Raw genomic sequence first — 20621 nt, 5'->3', positions numbered from 1 at the left:
GTTGAAATTTTTCGCATGCCTGCTGGTTGTTGATCGGCTAAACACCAGGAATATGCTCAGACGTTGAAACTTCAATATTCAATCAAATGGCAATTGTGTTCTGTGTTAGGAAAACCAAGAAGAGGATATAGAGCATCTATTCTTCACTTGTCAATTTGCGAGACAATGCTGGCAAAAGATAGGTATCACATGGGATATTTCACAGGACATACACACACATCATCAGCCATGCAAGACAGTCTTCACAGATGACTCTTTTCATGGAACTTTTCATCATAGCTGTCTGGAAAATTTGGAATGTGAGGAATAGCAGCATCTTTAATGGAGTCAATCCCACGCTAAGGCTTTGGATAGTGAGATTCAAGGACCAGGCCTCTCTCCAACTTCACAGGGTTAGAGAGGAGTTTAGATCCCCAATTATACAATGGCTAGAAACAATTTTCTAATTTTAATTAGTCCCGTCCGCTCTGTTGAAAGTATTCATAAACTCTGTAAATATCTCCTTTTTAATTTTAACGCGAAGCGTTGTGGGAATTCCCCCACAGTTTTCCTTCAACAAAAAAAGAGCTACCTAGTTCACATCGCTAGCTTGATGAGGCTAGCTATCATCCTCCCGTGACCCACAACATGCCTGATTGCATCTTTAGTGCAGATAAGACCTACAACAATCCAAAGTAGAGTTTAGGGTATTTTTCCAACAATATAGCAAACAATATGAAAAGCTAGGAGTGGCAGAGAAGTTCATCCTACAATTCCAACGGCATGCATGTAAATTTTAGATTTCTATATATAAATTATAGATTTCTTTGATTCCAAATGTAATTCATTTTGGGCTTGTGCACAAGATTAAGAGTGCAAATTAAAGGATCTTAGAGAATCGCTATGAGTGCCCACACATTCCAAAATTCTGAGGCACGCTCCAATAGTTGCCCAAGCTAGCTCCTAGTTTTTTTTGCGTATCCAATTTTGACGACATCAGGAGCAAGTTTGCGGCACACCCTCGTACTCCCAATCACATGGGACTTCTTCAATGCCATACGCCGCTTGCACAGTTTGCACTCAATGAGAGCATGGAGGAAGATCCATCATGGGAGAGAGAAATGGAATCGAAGATGGAGGAGCGGGTGAGGCGGAGGGCAAGACATGGCCCCATGAGCCCCCCTTCCTTTCATGTCCCAATCCTTGCCGAGAACTCTCAAAACGGATTCCCCGTTGTCTTCTCTGTCTCTCAGTACTCTAGCCACCAATCAGGAAGGGAAGAGAACGAACACCTTCCTCCTCAGCAAACACATCTCCTAGAGCCGTGCGGCTCTAGGAGATGTGTTTGCTGAGGAGGAAGGTGTTCGTTCTCTTTGTCTAAAGAAAATTAAAGTTACCATGGCAACACTATTTGGTCAGGGTGTTTTTTTTACTCTTATCGATTTTTTTGTAAGGTCCCAAAACCCTTTTGGACTCAATTTTTTTAGCACTCTTGAAGCTATTTCTTAGTATTCTTCATTTATATTGGGTTGGAAATGAAAAAAATGCTGCTTTTATTTCATAATTTATCTGATAAACTTAGCATAGTATTTTATTAATATTAAATACATCAAATTTGTAGTCATTTGATATAAATAATTCGATCCAATTTTTAAAAAATTACTTGACTTTTGAGCCTTCCGTATGTAACAAAAACCAAACCGACATTATGAAATGAAAAGTAGTAACAATTTATTTGTGAGCATGGTAGCATTTATCAAGCAGATCCCGTTTGGGAGGAGGGGGCTAAACTTTAGTCCTGTTACATCGGATGTTCGGATACTAATTAGGACGACTAAATATAAGCTAATTACAAAACTAATTGCAGAACCCCTAGGCTAAATCGCGAGATGAATCTATTAAGTCTAATTAATCCATCATTAGTGAATGGTTACTGTAGCACTATATTATCAAATCATGGACTAATTAGACTTAATAGATTCGTCTCACGATTTAGCCTAAGGGGTTGTGTAATTAATTTTGTAATTAGTCTATATTTAATACTTCTAATTAGTATCAAACATTTGATATGACGGGGAATAGAAAGGGGAGGATTAAAAAAAGACAGACATTAACTTCCTCCACTACAAAACAAAAGAGAAGCACTCGCCGTCTCACATCCGCTCCCGGTCGCCTCCTCTCAAACCCCTTGTCTCCTCATTTTCCCCCTTCCGCCGGCGGCGGCGCGGCCATGGCCGGCCAGGCACGGCCCTCCACGATGCACCAAGATGTGCTGCGTGTAGCTGACAGCGGAGGCATGGACCCGCAGGAGCTGGAGGCGCTCTTCGACCGCGTGCTCTCCTCCATCCACGACGCGCTCCCCGCCCCGCCCGTCTCCGCCGACGGAGACCTCTGCATCCTCTTCGACGCCGAGGGCGGGGGCGTCGACCGCCTCAGCTTCCTCCCCGACAAGCTCCTCTGCGACATCGTCTCCCGCCTCCCCATCAAGGACGCCGCGCGCGCGGCCGTGCTCTCCCGCCGCTGGAGGCCCATCTGGCGCGCCGCCCCGCTCGTCCTCGTCGACACCCACCTCCTCCCGGCCGGCGACGACGAGATCCCCGTCCACCTCGACCGCGCCCACTCCAACACCGTCGCCGCCACCGTCTCCTGCATCTTCGCCGCGCACCCGGGCCCGTTCCGCTGCGTCCGCCTCACCTGCTGCTACATGGAGGAGGACCGGGCCCAGCTCGAGCGCTGGCTCAAGATCTTCGCCGTCAAGGGCATCGAGCAGCTCTTCCTCATCAACCGCCCGTGGCCGCTCGCGATCAACAAGCACCTCCCCGCCACGTTCTTCAGCATGGCCACGCTCACCCGTCTCTACCTCGGCTTCTGGAGGTTCCCCGACACATCCGCTCTCCCGCGCGGCGCCGCCTTCCCCTGCCTCCGCGAGCTCGCCCTCTGCGGCATCGTCATGGACAGCCGCGACATGGACTTCGTCCTCGCCAGGAGCCCCGTGCTGGAGATCCTCTCCGTCGACGGCCACATGCTACCCCCTCTGCGTCTCCGCATCGTCAGCCACAGTCTCCGGTGCATGCAGATCCACAGTTCCAGTGTGGAGAGCGTCACCGTGGTGGACGCCCGGCGCCTCGAGCGGCTATTCCTGGGGAAAAGGACAAATGAGAGTTCGTCCTTCAAGATCAAGATCGGGCATGCCCCCGCGCTGCGCATGTTTGGAAGCATTGAGCTGGAAAATGAAGAGCTGCAGGTCGGCAACACCACCGTCAAGGTGCTTGGATTGCATATCTCTTCTCTTATTGATCCCTCCAATTGTTTAATTGAACGCAAACTTGATGCCGATGTGTTTTCTCTTGACGGTATTGTGCTGTGTTGATTGGGATGGATTGCAGGCTGGGACAGTGGTGAACCCAAGTGTCATGGTCCCATCTGTCACGACCCTGGACGTAAATGTGCGATTTGGAGTACGCAATGATACCAAGATGCTTCCCAGCATCCTCAGATGCTTTCCCAACATCGAGGTGCTGCATATCCATGTGAGACATACTCCAGTCTTTTGAATTAAATTTGATCTGCATCATCACCTACTGGCATAAGCCATGTATAGGTGAATTTGCTTGCTTTATTGACTGGTTTAACTGATCTGCAGTCCAAGAAAACTACGGAATCTACTGGCAGGCTCGGCATCAAGTTCTGGCAGGAATCTTGTGCCATCAAATGCGTCCTGTCGAGCATCAACATGTTGTCATTCTATGATTTCCGAGGGGAGCGGAATGAGCTTGCCTTCCTTAAGTTCTTTGTTGAGAGTGCACAGATGCTGAAGATGCTTGTGGTTGTGTATGCCAATGGGTATTGCAGTTCGAGGGATGAGGCGAATTCCAAAGTGAAGGCCCTGTTTGCTGGAAAAAGGGCCAATGATAGCTGTAAAGTGGTGGTCTGTGAGAGTAGGTTTTCTGAAGGTGGTAGGTGCTGGGAACTCCAAAGAGGCTGTGATTTCTCTTTTGATGACCCTTTTGGGCTAATAGGGTGTAGTTCCTTTGGAGTTTATCAATGGTCGGTTTAGGTATTTGGATGCAAGGCACTGTTATTCCCTTTTGAAGGTTAAGCAAGGTTCTTATTAGCAATTCAGGGGCTTGAGTGTTGATGTTACTAGTAATATCCTCCAAGGAAATAACTGCTACTTGGACAAATGCTGTTTTCTGGATGACACCCATAACTTACTATGCCCGCATTTCATGTGATTTCTTTTGGCTAGCCATGGCCCAATGATCAACATTTTACATTATACTTAGTTTTCTTTCTGCCAATTGGCTTGATGATGCTGGTGAGAAGCTGAGATATCTTGTGTTTTGCGTACTGTGTTCCATGGAATGATTGGTTCATCTCAAACCATGGCATACAAGGTAATGTGATAGTCTGATAGATTGCTGTCATGTTTTTTATGCAGTTTTTTCTGAACTACTTATTTGAAGTGCACAAACAGAATACCTGTTATGCTAATGAAAATTGTTGCTCAAGTAATTTCTGTATTTTTTGGTGACAACACTATGGATTATGCTGTCAGCATCTCATATCACTTATTTCGCTAGCAGTGGCCTGCACCTTAAATTGGTATACCAGTCATAGAAATTCTGCTGAGCATCAGCTATCATGCCTTCGTGCTCGAGAAATCATCTATCATTCTTAGCTACTACTTGCTGTATCATCAGTTTCCTTTTTCAGCAAGCCTTTTGTTCCAATGTGGCAGCTGGCACCTGGCAATACATTTTGCTTGAATGGTCATGCACAACTGCACAAGTATAGTAATTTAATCCTTATCAGAAATCTTTCTACGGCCTTTCCAGTTTCTTCTACATTGAAATGTGCGTGTGCAACTTTGGTTGCTTAATCAGGCATAAATTTTGAGATGACAAGGTAAATTGCTTCTGTCTTACCAATGCCCTTAGCATGTTCTTGTTCCATCGGGCAGTATATTTTTCTTTTTTAGAGAATGTGTATCCTGATTGACCATGCACATATCTCGCAAGTTGATAATGGTCAAAGCTGTTGTTGATCATATAATGTTTTATGGTTTCTTCTATTTACAAAAGTGAAATTTGATGCACATGAAATATTGCCAGTTTCTAGATCAGTTCACATTCACCTTACTGTGTTGCTGGTTTAGTTTAGTATTTGCCATGGAATGTTTGTTAATCTGGCAGCATACTTCATTGCTTACTGCATTGCCCATGCCCATTTCTTTTAGTATTTTCTCGGAAGTATTTGTTCATCTGGTACTCTTTGAATGTCTGCGTGTGTCCATTCTGATTTCTTCAACTGTGAAATAGTAATATATATCCTTCCTGTACAGTTCATGATTGTAGCTTATTCAACCGGCTTATCAGCCACCAAACAGTATTTTTCTCTCACAACAAATCAGCCGTTTCAGCTTTTCAGCCGGCTTATAAGCTGAAGCGAACAGGCCCTTAATTTCTCTGTTACTGGTTAGTGTTTCAGTATCCAGTATGTGGATATAATTGTACAGGCAAGGCACTGTCTCAGATTTTCTTTTGGCATGTTTGAAAATTGGATAACTCAAGCTTCATGTTTTGAAGTTAGTACTACTGGTCTATTGTTATTCGTGCAAACTACTATTGTTACTCTTGGATATTTTTTTTCTATATGGCAACTATAATCTATTGCACATGTACTCACCTTATTTTGTTAGCATCTGCATAGTGGTGATATTACATCATAATATACCAACTGCTAAACATCTGGCTTAGTAATTTCCTTGGCATGTTGTTTCATGTAGCAGTAGATTTTCTTGTTTACAGGTCTTGTGTATCATGATTGATTAGGCTCATATCCTAATTGCAAGTCGATTATGATCAAAGCTGTAATCTATGATATGGTCTTCATGTGGTTTTGTTTTCCTGGAAAAGATGTGCTGTTTCTATGCACATTTTTATTGTTTTGGCATGAATTGTGGTGTTGAAAGCTTCAGTTCCATTGTTTCATTTGCTTCCTTGACCAAACCATGTGAAATGCGACATCCTTGGCCAACGATGTAAGGAACGAACACCAAAGATTGATCTGTTTCTCTTGCGCAAAGTGGCTCTGGGCTCTGGTTCTCGTGTTGTACTATGTTCTTCTCGGTGCTTGTCTGCTATCATGCGATGGCAGGGGCTACCCTGCTGCTAGTAGTGATAAACAGAGTACAGAAACAGAGTCTTCGCTCTTCTCTGTAATCATTTCTTACGGCGTAACGTCCAAGTAAAACGCTTTGCTGAGAGGAAAAATCTGGCAGACTGGAATTAACACCCTCCATGTTCGAACCTCATTTTTCACAAAACGCTTATAATTTTTCAAGGCCAAATTTCAGTGTAAATATGTAGAGAATCCGACTCTAGAGTGTGGTCATGTCGACACCACCACCATAAACTTCATCTAATTGTAAGTGGATACAGTCATTGACTATTGCTATAGTGTTACTATTTTTTTTCCTTTGTGAAACTAATGCTTTCTCCTATCTAAACTGATCGTCACTAATTGCATGCATCACCTTCTATGTTCAAAGCCTACAGCTTAGGAGGTATTTCCATCCTCACAATTAACTTATTGTTCGAAAATTTAGTTCTATAATACTAAGAGATCACCACTTCCTTCCGGAAAATACCATTGAAAGATCATCGTTATGTAAAATACCACTTAAAGTATCGATCCATCCTGTAAAGTACCACTTTGTTACCTTTCAGTTAACTGGATGTTTTTTAATGGTATTTTATGGAAGTCTGGATGTTTTTCAATGGTATTTTATGGAAGTGGTGATCTTTGGATGCTATAAAACTAATTTTCGTTCTTAGAAGATGTAGTCTACCAACTATCATGTGTACTTCTTGGATGCCAACCTTTTCATTTACTTCTCTCACTCCGACATCTTCCCTCCATGTCACAACCAGCACTATCGATGTCAACCTATGAACTATCGCCCTCGTTGTTCCCCCTGCTTTCTTGCCTCCATCGTACCCTTCCACCATTCTTCCACTTGTTCAATCCTCCTTCCTCATCGTCGTCAATGGAATTGGAGTAATCAGTGCCAAATGCAACCACACTACCTGGTTTATTCTTATCATTGCCACTAGCCCACTACCAACTTTGCACGCCGCTAATCATCAGCTAGCATAGCGGATGGCATCTCGCTGCCTTCCATCCCCCCCTCCAAGGGGCCCCCCTCTAAACCAAAATTGTTGTGGAGCTCAAATCTTGGAGCAAATCAAGAGGTCCTGAATGACTCCGGCCAACCAGATGTCCTGAGTCAGTGGTAGTGTCCGGCAATAGCACAAATACAATCGAAAAATGATAAAACATTGCGACTGATTATTGGGCCCGTGAAAAACCTTCTTCGGACACTTGGCCCAACCAGCCAGCATAGCATCACATTCACACACGCTTCTCTACACCACCCCACACCCCCATTCGGCAATCGCCGCTCGAATCCCCACACAAAACCCTCGTCGTCTCGGGCGGCGGCGGCGGCGGCCATGGCCAACCAGAACCAGGAGTTCGTCCACATCGACGACCGCACGGCGGCCGACATGCGGCGCAAGGGCTTTGACCCGCACGAGATGGAGCAGAGCACGCAGATGATCCTCTACTACCTCTACACCTCGCTCCCCGCCCCGCCCGTCTCGGCTGCCTCCCGCCTCTCCGCCCTCCGCGCCCCCTCCGATGTCGTCGACCGCATCAGCCACCTCCCCTTCGCGCTCCTCCGCGACATCGTCTCCCGCCTCCCCGTCAAGGACGCCATGCGCACCGCCGCGATCTCCCGCCGCTGGCGCCCCGTCTGGCGCTGCTCGCCGCTCGTCTTCGCCGACGCCCACCTCATCCCCGGCGCCATCGAGGGCCGCCGCCAGCCCGTGCGCGCCGACACCCCGGGCCTCGTCCCGGCGGTCACCCGCGTCCTCGCCGCGCACCCGGGCCCCTTCCGCTCCGTCCACCTCGTATGCGGTTACATGGACGCGCACCAACGGCAGCTCGCGCGCTGGATCCAGACTCTCATCGACAAGGGCGTCAGCGAGCTTGTCCTCGTCAACCGCCCGTGGCCGCTCGAGGTGCCGCTCCCGGCCGCGCTCTTCGGCATCTCCACCCTCACCCGCCTCTACCTCGGCATCTGGAAGTTCCCGGACACGTCCGGCCTCCGGCGCGGCGCCGGCGCCGAAGCCACGTTTCCGCACCTCCGCGACCTCGTCCTCAGCGCCGTCCTCATCGAGAACCGCGACCTGGACTTCGTCCTCGCCGGGAGCCCCGCCCTGGAGACGCTGGGCATACAGGGGAGCAAGAACGGGGTTCGCCTCCGCCTTGTCGGCCAGCACATCCGGTGTGTGCAAATCTGCATGTGCTATGTGGAGAGTATCGCCGTGGTGGACACCCCAAACCTCGAGCGACTCTTAGTGTGGGGATCCATGACGCGCGGGGGCTCTTGCATCAGGGTCAAGATCGGCAATGCTCCCAAGCTGAGCTTACTGGGATACTTGGAGCCTGGAATTCACATGCTGGAGATCCGCAACACTGTCATCACTGTACGTATAATTCCCACCTCTCTGATCTTTCTACTGGTTCAATTTGAGTTTGATAGCATGTCAAGATGATCAATATGCCAGGCTGGTGTAAGGGCAAGCCCAAGCACCATGGCCCCTAGCGTGAAGATCCTGGGCTTACATGTGCGTTTTGGAGTCCGCAATGATGTCAAGATGTTGCCCATCTTCCTCAAATGCTTTCCCAATGTTGAGACGCTGCACATTATGGTATTGATTTGCTTCATGACATAGTAGCATAATATGTCCCGTTGTCCACACTGCTGTTGCTACTGCTTGATGGCTGACTTGTTCAATTTGCAGTCTGCAAGAACTGATGAAGTCACTGGCAAGCTCAACCTCAAGTTCTGGCAGGAGGTTGGTCACATCGAGAGCATCAGGTCTTGCATCAAGGCGATGACTTTCCGTGAGTTCCAAGGTGTGCGAAGTGAGGTTGCTTTCCTCAAGTTTGTCTTCCAGAGTGCCCAGGCTCTGAAGAAAGCAGTAATTGTATCAGCCAAAGGAAGTTTCACATCCATTGGTGAGGCGATTTCCAAAGTGCGTAGTCTGACTCCTGATAATTGGGCTAGTAACTGTTCAGTGTTTGTCTACGAGGGTTCAGGTCCTGAAGGGGGTGGGCTTTGGAACTTCAGAAAAGGGTGTGATTTTTCTGTTAGTGATCCTTTTGCATACCACTGAAGTCCAAGGTGTTATACAAAATACATCATCATCCAAACTCAATCTCTCTGGAAGTGGTTAGTGTTCTGTTGCAGTTCCACCTAGATGGCAATGTTCTAGATTGTAGGCATGCATTTTATGAATCTTTGTTGGTCCCACTGGGATTGTCAGGTTTAGTAGCTGAAGTTATTAGTACTAGCTTTCCATGAATACGAATTTGTTATCCATGTAATTGTTGTCTAGACTATGACTACACTATGTTATCACTGCTTTGGCTACTTGCGGCCTGAGATTTGGTAATTTTAGCTAGATATCTATCTTTATGCCTGGTTAACATTAATTGGAAATGCCTTTCAATTTACTGTCGCAGCATTCATCACTTTTTAGGGATCAGACTGTGCATCCTGAATGATATAATGCATTGATCACCAAAGCTTTCTATGACCATCCAACTTTTATGAAATGCATCATTGATTAATTTAGGCGTGCATTTTGGTGAATATATAGTTCCTACTCCATTTCTTTTTACAAAGTGTACTAGGATTTAAAAGTCTGCAGAAGTATACTTTGGCCATCAATTTTGCTTATAGTTTATCATTAATTGCTACAAACTCAATGTCATATTAAAAGATTTGTGCAATACGAGTTTATTAATATAACTTTCATATACTAGCTTCATATAATTTGACTAATCTTTAGTCAAAAGTTATGAAGTTTGACTTTTTTCCAAATCCGAATATGCCCAATAAAAAGAAACAGAGGGAGTAATGCTTGACTAATTTGGCATCCTAGAATAACTGTAAATTGAATACATCTCTTCTCAGCTCCTGTCTGCATATTTGGAAAGAGCTTTGCATGGAACTGTGCGACATGGACTAGTGATGGTTGACACCAATTATTCAAGGTTTAATTTTATCCATTTATGTTACATAATCTGGTAGAAATTTTTTTATCATGCACAAAGCTATCTTTTGTACCATCATTTCCATTATGTTACATAATCTGGTAGAAATGTTTTTATCATGGATAAAGCTATTTTTTGTACCATCATATTCTTGTTTGTATTGCACTTCTGTTCAAACTTTCACCATGCTGTACTGTTTCCTCGTGGTGTTCATATACTAGCAAGCAGTATTAAGCATGTAGTGCATGCTGTATGAACTCTCTTCAAGCATGTGCAAACCTTGATGTTGGAAGAAGCACAAAATATATATGTGAGACGCTCATATAACATATTTTGTCATCCAAGCTTAATTTCTTTGGCCATGTTCTGTTGCAGTATTTACATACACGGCAATGCCATAGATTAGAACCAGGAGTTTATGCATGCCTTTTATTGTCATTCTAGCATGGATAGCTTGAAGTAGCGTTGCAGATAAGTGTACCACCTGTCATGCAAATGACAATCGTTGATCAAGTAATTCTCTGTTTTACGGGTGACAGCCCCATAGGGACTATTATGCTTGCATCCTATATTACCTCTTTTGTTAGCTGTGGCCTGGCATTGGTGATAGTAGTTATTGAAATTTCGCTCAAGATCAGTCTGTATGCCTGGAGGTATACCTTAGCTCTGCTTGCTGTCTCATCAATTTTCTGCAGCATGCTTTGTGTTTCATCTGGCAGTACTCTCTGTTGCTTGAAGATTGTGCATTGCACATAATCACGCGCAGATAAAGCAAGTCAATCATTACGAGTGAGCTTTGCAAGGCTTTTCCTGTTTCTTCGTGCATGCACCTGTTCAACTTTGGTTCGTTAATACCAATGTCCTCCGCGTGTGCTTGTTCCTTGTGAATAGGTTTTCACTTTTTTAGATACCGTGCATCAGGATTGGTTATATTATATATATGTGTATATCTTGATTGCAAGTCGATTATGATCAAATCCATAATCTGTCATATGATCAAATTCAGATGCACAGTTTCCACAAGTCAGTTTGATGATGGTTCTGGCATGGATGCATAGTTCCATTTTAGGCTTGCATCCTTGACCAACTGAAATGAGACGAGAGATGTTCAGGGGCGGAGCTGGCCTTTGCTGTCGGGGTCAGCAGACCCCAATGGATTTGTGTAAAACCAATGAAAATCACTGTTCAAGATTGTTTTTTAAAAGCAAAGACCCCGGTGTGAAACAAGAATGACCCCAGTGACGTTTTCGTCTGGCTTCGCCCCTGGAGATGTTGCATCCTTGGCAATACGTATGGCATGATAAATCAGTAAGCAATTGCTTGTTTTTCTTGCAATAGTTGTTTTTTACTCTGGTATTCTCACGTTGTGCTCGTGTCATACTGTTTCTCTCGTGTGCTATCTGTAGTGCAGCGCATGCTTATTTTCGAAGTGATGGACAGTATTCACAATGGCACATTAGTGCATTACTGCTTAATTGCAGTTTCAGGGTCCTGCTATCTGAAACAAATTATAGTGTTGATTTTGCCCATGGTTCCTGCGCGGGCGCTAGCCTCCATGGATAATGCATGGAGCTGTACCGAGGGCCCATTCATGAACTGAAATTGACATGCTACCTATGCACTCTCCTGTGGTTGATTCCATAGCTTTTGGCTGATGGCACTGATCGAGAGCCAGACAACGGAATTGTCCTGCAACCAATAGAGGCAATTGTCAACACCATGCAACAGTAGGCTGTGTGTTCCAAACTGCAAACAAACATGCCAACAGGTCACTCTCCCAGTCCCAACTTGAACTTGCGAGGCTGAATAGCTGCAAAACTTGGCCGCTTTCCTTCATTTGCCTTGCGGCCGCTTCCGCAGTTGGTCAAAACCAAAACAGAGCTAAATCACTCTGGCAGGCACATATGTGAGAAGAAGAAATTTTTTTTGCAAATGAAGCACATCATGTGAAGCTGCGCGTAGTCTTGTGTTGACAAACAGTAAACAAGAATGAAACTTGATGCCCATAATCCTAGATCGCAGCAAGTCTTTGACAACTGATGATGCAAAACTTTAGTCACTAAAAGAGGAATAAAACTCTACTTCCCCGTCCAAGTTGTAGGTCATTTTAGTTTTTTCTATATTTGTAATTTTAACTATGCATTTAGATATAGTGTATGTTTATCCATTGTAAAAATTATAAACGTAGATTATAAATGTAGAAAAGACAAAATTATAACAAATATTACGCGTCTACGCCATTATCTAGTGTGATTAACCAGCGATAAGTACGGTGGAAGAAACAGGTGTGACAGAGACTGACCAGTGGCCCCGCTAAGACAAAACAGAGCCACTCGCCTCGACGCTTCCAAACAAGCAAAACCCTTCTCCCCACGCGGCGGCGGCCATGGCCCTCCACGACCAGGCGCCGCCGATCACCCTGGACCGCGCGAGGTCCATCGCTCGCATCCACGGCCAGGACCCACAGGAGCTGGAGCCGCAGTTCGGCTTCGTGCTCGCCCACATCCACAACGCGCTCCCCGCCCCGCCCGTCGCCGCCGCCGCCGCCGCTCGCCTCTCCGCCCAACTGGATCCCGGAGACGGGATCGACCGCGTCAGCGGGCTCCCCGACGCGCTCCTCCGCGACATCGTCTCGCGCCTCCCGGTCAAGGACGCCGCGCGCACCGCCGCGCTCTCCCGCCGCTGGCGCCCGCTCTGGCGCGCCGCCCCGCTCGTCCTCCTCGATAACCACCTCCTCCCGGACGGCGCCGCTCCCGACGACGAGATCCCCAACATCTACCTCGAACACGCCGACTCCCGCGCCGTCGCCACCGCCCTCTCCTGCGTCCTCGACGCGCACCCGGGCCCTTTCCGCTGGGTCCGCCTCGCCAGCTGCTACATGGACGAGGAGCGCGGCCAGGTCGCGCGCTGGCTCCAGCACCTCGCCGTCAAGGGCGTCCAGGAGCTCTTCCTTATCAACCGCCCGTGGCCGCTCGCGGTCGACCTGCCCGTCCCCACCGCCTTCTTCAGCATGGCCGCACTCACTCGCCTCTACCTCGGCTTCTGGAAGTTCCCCGACACAGCAGGCCTCCCGCGCGGCGCCGCTTTCCCTCACCTCCGCGAGCTCGGCCTCTGCGACGTTGTAATCGACAATCACGACATGGACTTAGTCCTCGCCAGGAGCCCCGTGCTGGAGATCCTCTGCTTCGAAAGCCACATGCTTCCCCCACTGCGTCTCCGCCTTGTCAGCCGCAGCCTCCGGTGTGTGCAGATGCATGCGTCCAATGTGGAGAGCATCGTGGTGGTGGACGCCCCACGTCTCGAGCGGCTCTTCGTGCGGTTTGTGCCTATCGAAGTCCCGTGGTGCAGGATCAAGATTGTCTGTGCTCCGGCGTTGCGCTTGTTGGGACGCTTGGACCCGGCAATGCATGAGCTACAAGTCGGCAACACCACCATCAAGGTGCTTGCATTGCATCTGCCCTCTTTGTTCTCCCAGTTTGTTCAATTCGACACCTTGCACAAGTAATCTATGCCAACGCTATCCTTTTCTCCCATTTAACTGTGTTGTGTTGCGTGTATTGAATTGGTTGGCATTGCAGGCTGGGACAGTGGTGAACCCAAGAACTATGGTCCCGGCCCAACTGTCAAGATCCTGGATGTAAATGTGCGATTTGAGGTCCGCAGTGATGTCAAGATGCTGCCTAGCTTCCTCAGATGCTTTCCCAACATTGAGAAGCTGCATATTCATGTGAGGCTCGGACTCTGATCATTTCATTTAGCATTGATTAGTGCATCTATTAGTATTACGGAACCTGCTGTGTTATTAAGTGATTGAACTGATGTGCAGTCGCAGAAAACTCATGAATCAACTGGGAGGCTCAGTATCAAGTTCTGGCAGGAGTCTGGTCCCATCGAATGCATCCATACGCACATCAATATGATTGTATTAAATGATTTCCGAGGGGAGCGGAGTGAGCTTGCCTTCCTAAAGTTCTTCATCGAGAGTGCACAGATGCTGAACAGGCTGCTGATTGTGTTTGGCAAAGGGTGTTTTAGTTCAATGGCAACGTCCAAACTGAAGGCCCTGTTTGCTGGGAAAAGGGCAAATAAGCACTGTTCACTGCTAGTCTGTGAGAGTGCATTTTCTGAAAGTAGTTGCCTTTGGGACTTTCAAAGAGGCTCTGATTTCTCTTGTACCGACCCTTTTGCACCCGTGGAGCATTTGTCTCCAGAGTAGACCAGCGTTCTTTGTCAGTATCCCCATGCAAGGTACTGTTTGGATCCTTGTCTTTTAAGTTTTTTCTCATTTCCTAGGTTTGGCCATGTTCTTGGTTCTACTAGCAATTCCGGCATCGTTCTCTTTAAATATTGAAAGCTAGTAGCAAACGGCTATTGTTACTTTGACAAATGCTGTTTTCAGACTTCATGTGATCTCTTTGATGGTATTACACAGTTTCTGCTAAATGTCTTGATGCTGGTGAAAAATAGAGATATCTAAGCTAATTTATATTCTGTTTACTGTGTTGCCCATTTAATTTCTTTTAGTAATTTCACGAAATATCTGGTCATCTGGTACTTTTCTAGTGCCTCCTATGCACATCTTGAAAGCAAATTATCATCAGAGTTGTCTATGGTCTTTCTGATTTCAGCTGTGTCCAATACATTTCGCCATATTAGCTTAATTTTTCTGGAATTGGTTAAGTGGTTAAACTTCTGCTATAGTAATTTTTTTTGTTGTTAGATAGCTGTCTTGTGCCTTTTTGAAAATTAGGTAGGTCTCTTGGTTCACATGCCTAATTAGCCTCATGAGTTAAAAGTTAGAAAATTGGGTAGCGTGAAAGTTGACTTGGCATGTACAGAATTCAGTCAACAACAGAGCCTACTGTTAAACAAGAATCCTGATGTGACCCTTTTTGCAAATTTGCATATTCGTGAAGGTTTCTACATTTCATCTTCCTAGCTTAATTTCTCAAGGACTGGTTACTTTTCTATTTCTCAAGGACTGGTTAGTGTTCTGTTCAAGAATCCTAATATCTAAGTTCAAGATTGAGTTTAGATTTGGCATGTGTCCTCTGAAATTTGAGATTACTCTTGCTGTAGTAGCATGTTTAGTTCAATATGTTGTACTTTGTTGTACTGTTGTACATGCAAATTTCTTTTACTCTTAGATAAATGCTCTGACTCCCTTCTTTATGGCCACTACAATCTACTGATCTCCACTTCATGTGATTTCTTTTGCAATCTGGAGCATCATGTTCATGATGTTTCATTATTACGTAACTGGTGCTTGCTAAACTGTGTCCTGATGCTGACATGACTAACAAATATCTAGGCAAATATTCTGGCTATTGTCCTACTAATTTCTTCTGCATGCCTGATCCATCTGGCACTAGATTTTCTTGTTAAGAGAATGTGTATCATGATTGAATTATGCACGTATCTTGCAAGCCAGTTATGAATTATGGTCATGGCTGTCTATCATGTGGTCCTTATGAGAAAGCACAGTTTGGCATGATGGTTTGACTATTTCCAGCATATGTGCTGTGGCCTGTGGTGATGATCATCCTTGACCACCTAATATGAACTGCGACACCATTGCCTGACTATATATGGCATAAAGATCACGCATTGCTTGCACAAGCATAATGTTTCTTTACTTCTTGCAAAGCTACAGTTTTCGAATATCTGTTTCTCATGGTGCACATATGTTAAGATGTCAGTCTATTTGCTGGATTTGTCTTCTTTAGGAGCAATTCTGGTGATGGATGGCCATCCAAACTCTAAACAGAAGTTGATTGGAAGATTGCAATGGATGAATACACTGCAGAATTGTACGTGTTTGATCTTGTTAAGCCTTATGGGCTGTTTATATAACGTGCATGTGGTTAGGATCACAAACAATCCTAGATCTTGAATTCTCCGGTTCTTTTCCTTTTGAGCATGTGGTTGTTGCTGGCAGATTCTGCATCCTGAATGGATGTTGCGTATCTAGCCAGTTAGTCTTCATTGTACTCCCCCAGTTTTTTTACCTGTCACATGTCAAAATTGTCTAACTTGACTACGTTTATAGAAAAATATGACAACATCTATGCTACCAAATATATGCACTATCAAAATATATTCCATTGAATTCAGTGAAACAAATTTGATATTGTAGATGATATACTTTTTTTATAAGCTTGTCAAAGTTGAACGAGTTTAACTTAGGACAAACCTAATGTAACATGTAAAAAAACAGAGGAAGTAGTTAATATATGTTCTTACAAGTTATGTCAAGTGCGTGAATGATTAATGTAGGCATGCATTTTCGTGAACATATAGTTTCATTTGCATAAATAGAGATGGACATCCTGAACTAAATGTAAATTGAATGCTAAACTTGTTTTGATAGCCGCGGTGTGACATTTCACTAGTAGAGAATTGGCTTTCCATACGCCCCCTTTTGTCCCGGTTTAAAGTTGGCCCGGGACAAAAGGTTCACCAACCGGGACTAAAACTCGGTCACTGGTGGGGGCTCACCAACCGGGACCTTTTATCCCGGTTGCAAAGGCTAGTGGGAAAAAAAGACTCTGAGAGGCATTTTATCCTGGTTTGAAACACCAACCGGGATAAAAGACCCCCCCTTTTATCCCGGTTGGTAACACCAACCGAGATAAAAGGGTCAAGAGCCTTTTATCCTGGTTTGTAATACCAACCGGGATAAAAGGGGGTCATTTATCCCGGTTGGTGTTTCAAACCGGGATAAAAGGGTCCCCAACGAGGTGACTGGAAGGTGACTGGAAGGGGATTAAATCCTCGAACCCTTTTATCCCGGTTGGTGTCTTTTATCCCGGTTGGTGTTTCCAACCGGGATAAAAGGGTCCCCCACGAGTTAATACAAAAGGATAGCATCCCCTACATAGTCAGATATGATGTGTAGGTGGGATGGCAAGGAAGCTACGCGCGAGGCTGGAGGTTGTGGGTTCGAATCTCATGAACCGCGCACGCGCATATTTCGCGTGAAAAATCGCGTGACTTGTGTGTGGGGGCCTCCTGGGAGCTCGGGATTTTTTTTTTTGCAACGCCGGCGCTCTCGACCCTTTTATCCCGGTTGGTTTATCCCGGATGCATTTTCGGGATATTTGCACCCTACCAACCGGGACTAAAGCCCAATTCTCTACTAGTGTTTGTGAGCTGTAGAAAGTTTTGCCAAATATTTGTCTTTTGTGTCTGGTGAAGATTGGAGGTAGATTCTTCGTTACTACTTTGCATACTGTGTTGGCAGTTTTTTCCGCATGATCTCATTCCATCTGGCAGCTTTTTGTTGCTTGTTGTGGCCTTTCCGATTTCTTATGCTATGAAATGTATGTGCACTTGTGCAACTTTGCTCAATTAATCATGCACATAACAGCACAGGTACAGTGACTTGATCATTGTTGGAGATCTTTCTATGGACTTTCTGGTTTCTTCTGCATCAAAATGTGCATGCAGTCGTGCAAGTTTGGTTGGTTAAACTGGCAGGCATAAGTTTTGAGATGACAAGGCATCCTACACTAATTTCTTATTTGTCTAACCAATGTCGTCACCATGCTTGTGTTCCATCTGGCAGTAGCAGACTTCCTTGTTTAGATATTTTGTGAATCCCGATTGGTTATGTTGTATCTTACTGCATGTTGATCATAACCAATTAAAGTTGTAATCTATCGTATGGTCTTTATGGTTTCGTTTATTGGGAAGAGTGAATTCTGATGCACGATTTGACTGTACTTCCATAAAAATCAAGTGATTGCTTGTTTGTCATGCACAAAGTTTCTCATTGCTACTGGACTCTATTTTTAAGCATGCTGCATTGTATTTCGGGGAAATTGGTTCTATAGCACCGAAAAAATACCACCAGAAGATCTCAGCCACGAGAAATACCATCAAAAAACGATCCGTTATCTTAAATTAGCATTCTGTCACGTTTTCCGTTGACGCCGTCCATCTGTCCTAACGACATGCCTTACTCATCTTCCGTCCGCTCTTCCGAAAGACATGCGGCGGCAGCATGGTCCCAACAACTTGAACCGCGTTGAAGCCGCGCCAGAGGGCCCACGTCGCCGCGTCGCGCGCCTGACTGGTTTTGCCACCACCACATGCGTCGAGGAGGACGCCGCGGCCGCGTCCATAGCTGTGCACGCGACGGCCAGTTTGTGGCGCTTGTGGCCACCGTCGCCGGCTCTGCGACGACGGCGGAAAGGAGGATGCCGCGACGATGGCGAGTGCCTGCTGAGGCTGCGGCGGTGTGGAGCTCACGCGACCGTGTCGGGTGCCGTTGCTGCACCCGGCTGTGGAGGAGATGAAGCTGTGGCGGAGGCGCTGGCCTCGGCGGACGTGGAGGAGACGTACCTCGCCGAGATCGCAAGGAAGGAGAGGCGGCTGCCTGGACGCGGGCAGGTTTGCCTGTGCTGAGCTCCTTGAGTGCAGCGGCAGCGGAAGGAGGCAGCAACTGTAGAAGTTGAAGATAGAGTACTGAAAAAAGATGCCGCGTTAGAATTACAGTGGTTACTTGTCCCTAGTGTAGCAGATGAGCAAGCACGCGAGTGCATTTGATGAACCTGGACGGCTGGACGCGGCAAGCAGATTAAATCAATGTGGAGAATGAGAGGTGAGGTGAGAATTGTTCCTCTGCCGTTTGATTGTGCCTCCGCTCCCATCGAGCTTTCGTGCTCCGCACGACCGTGCTATCGAGGCCCTCTTCCGAGCTCCGCAGCGCCGCTGCTGCACCAAGCTGCCGAAACTCGACGAGGCACGCTGCCGCTCGGCTCGGTCTGACCTGCTGACTCGTCGAGATTGCGCCACCACCGGGATTCGCCCCTCGCCTGGGCTCTGTTGATCTACGGCCGGACTCCACCCTTCGCAGATCCACTCCGGCCTCAGCAATTGGAAAGAAGGCGAGGAGCTGGAAGGAGTTGACACTGTTACCTAAAATCGTGACGGAATGTTATTTTAAGATAACGACTTACTCTTTCGATGATATTTTACGTGGCACGGATATCTTTCGGTGGTATTTTCTAGAAATGCTTATTCTTTCGATGCTATAAAACTAATTTTCTCTTGTATTTCAGGCTAAGACGCGATCGAATCCTTTGTCTTGTGGCTCCATAATTTTGCACTTTCTTTTTGGAATTTTAATTTTTCACAGTTGGCAAACCATAGAGAAATGTCCGTCGGAAGTCGGAACAGTCTGATCTTGATTTACTGGTGTGGTCGGTGAGGGCAAAGATCATAAAAGATTTTAATCTAGAGTCCAAATATCGGTATACACATGTAGAAAATATACTCTTACGCGTGGATAGTCAGCACCATGAACTTCATAATAACTCCGATCCGAAGAAGATACTTATTATTGCTATGGTATTATTTGCCATAGTTGTGTGATAATATATCTCCAACCTAAAATGATTTTCTATTTGGAACTAAGATTGAAATTGACGGCCATCTCTTTCTTTCCCCACGCCGCACTGCCGAGTGCCCACCACTGTCCACAGTCCTCTATGCATTGCGAACCCAAATGCACATGCTTACCATTGAAAGAATAACACCAGTTATGCTGAAATAAGAGAGCATTTGAATCCTCTAGTCCATGTCACATCGAATCTTCGGAGGCTAATTAGAAGGACTAAACATGAGTTATTATAAAACTAATTACACAGATGGAGGCTAATTCGCGAGACGAATCTATTAAGCCTAATTAATTCATGATTAGCACATGTTTAGCATCACATTGTCAAATCACGGACTAATTAGGATTAATAGATTTGTCTTGCAAATTAGCCTCCATCTGTGCAATTGGTTGTACAATTAGTTTTGTAATTAGTCTATATTTAATACTCCTAATTAGTATCTAAACATTCGATGTGACAGAAACTTTAGTCCGGATTAAAAACCAAACACCCCCTAAATCTAGAAAAATGCAGGGTAGACCTTAATAGGTAGATAAAAGACAACTTTTCTAGCTTTCTACTCTCTCCGTCCTAAAATACTATTTTGACTTTTCTAGATACATAGCTTTTTATATGCACCTAGATATATGTAGGTTTAGTGTATTAAAATTTATGTATCTAGAAAAGTCAACACAAATAGTATTTCAGGATGGAAGGAGTAGAAACTAGCTTTTCTAGAAGCTGAAGCTCACAAAGGAGGAAAAGCAAAAACTCAAACAAACATGCTCTAAAGCCTTGATTGTTAAAACGGTTCCTACAGCTAAATTCATCGAATTCATCGTGCTAATACCCCCAATAGCAAGTTAGCAACATTTGTATCTAATTTGCTTGTTTAGCGTCGCAACTAACAAATATTCCCTCTCCATAAAAATATTTGTCTATTAACTTTTCCTCGCGACATTTGACCATTCATCTTATTCAAAAATTTATTACAAATATACGAAAAGATAAGTCAAGATAATACTTACGATGGCAAAGTAAGTTGCAAACAAAACGAACGATACTTACATAATTTTTTTGAATAAGACGAATTGTCAAATGTTAGGAGGAAAAATCAACAGTGACTAT

The 20621-nt window shown here is 45.4% G+C and overlaps 3 protein-coding genes across 3 annotated transcripts; all 3 read left to right on the top strand.

Moving 5' to 3' along the window:
* The first annotated feature begins 2163 nt into the window (after positions 1-2163).
* Positions 2164-4443, top strand: LOC117865362 (putative F-box/FBD/LRR-repeat protein At5g22670). Its single transcript, XM_034749546.2, has 4 exons — positions 2164-3244; positions 3366-3509; positions 3623-3917; positions 4421-4443. Exons 1-4 carry the CDS (start codon positions 2210-2212, stop codon positions 4441-4443), a joined length of 1497 nt encoding a protein of 498 aa, XP_034605437.2. The 5' UTR covers positions 2164-2209.
* A 3047-nt stretch (positions 4444-7490) lies between these two features.
* LOC117864588 (FBD-associated F-box protein At4g13985) lies at positions 7491-9227 on the top strand. The gene is made up of 3 exons (XM_034748716.2): positions 7491-8534; positions 8616-8759; positions 8853-9227. Exons 1-3 carry the CDS (start codon positions 7497-7499, stop codon positions 9225-9227), a joined length of 1557 nt encoding a protein of 518 aa, XP_034604607.1. The 5' UTR covers positions 7491-7496.
* Positions 9228-12496: 3269 nt separating this feature from the next.
* LOC117864587 (F-box/LRR-repeat protein 13) lies at positions 12497-14326 on the top strand. The gene is given in 4 exon segments (XM_072295265.1): positions 12497-13549; positions 13689-13724; positions 13727-13837; positions 13937-14326. Coding segments are annotated over 4 exon segments (1590 nt in total).
* The last annotated feature ends 6295 nt before the right edge of the window (positions 14327-20621 follow it).

Source organism: Setaria viridis, chromosome 7, assembly GCF_005286985.2.
Source record: "Setaria viridis chromosome 7, Setaria_viridis_v4.0, whole genome shotgun sequence".
Taxonomy (NCBI): Eukaryota; Viridiplantae; Streptophyta; class Magnoliopsida; order Poales; family Poaceae; genus Setaria; species Setaria viridis.
The sequence above is the reverse complement of the archived record's forward strand: the minus strand, read 5'-3'. Positions and strand labels throughout refer to the sequence as shown.

Coding starts and splice junctions, on each gene's coding strand:
- LOC117865362 (XM_034749546.2), top strand. CDS start 2,210: ATGGCCGGCCAGGCACGGCCCTCCACGATGCACCAAGATGTGCTGCGT. Junction 3,245..3,365: donor TCGGCAACACCACCGTCAAG/GTGCTTGGATTG, acceptor GATGGATTGCAG/GCTGGGACAGTGGTGAACCC. Junction 3,510..3,622: donor TCGAGGTGCTGCATATCCAT/GTGAGACATACT, acceptor ACTGATCTGCAG/TCCAAGAAAACTACGGAATC.
- LOC117864588 (XM_034748716.2), top strand. CDS start 7,497: ATGGCCAACCAGAACCAGGAGTTCGTCCACATCGACGACCGCACGGCG. Junction 8,535..8,615: donor TCCGCAACACTGTCATCACT/GTACGTATAATT, acceptor TCAATATGCCAG/GCTGGTGTAAGGGCAAGCCC. Junction 8,760..8,852: donor TTGAGACGCTGCACATTATG/GTATTGATTTGC, acceptor TTCAATTTGCAG/TCTGCAAGAACTGATGAAGT.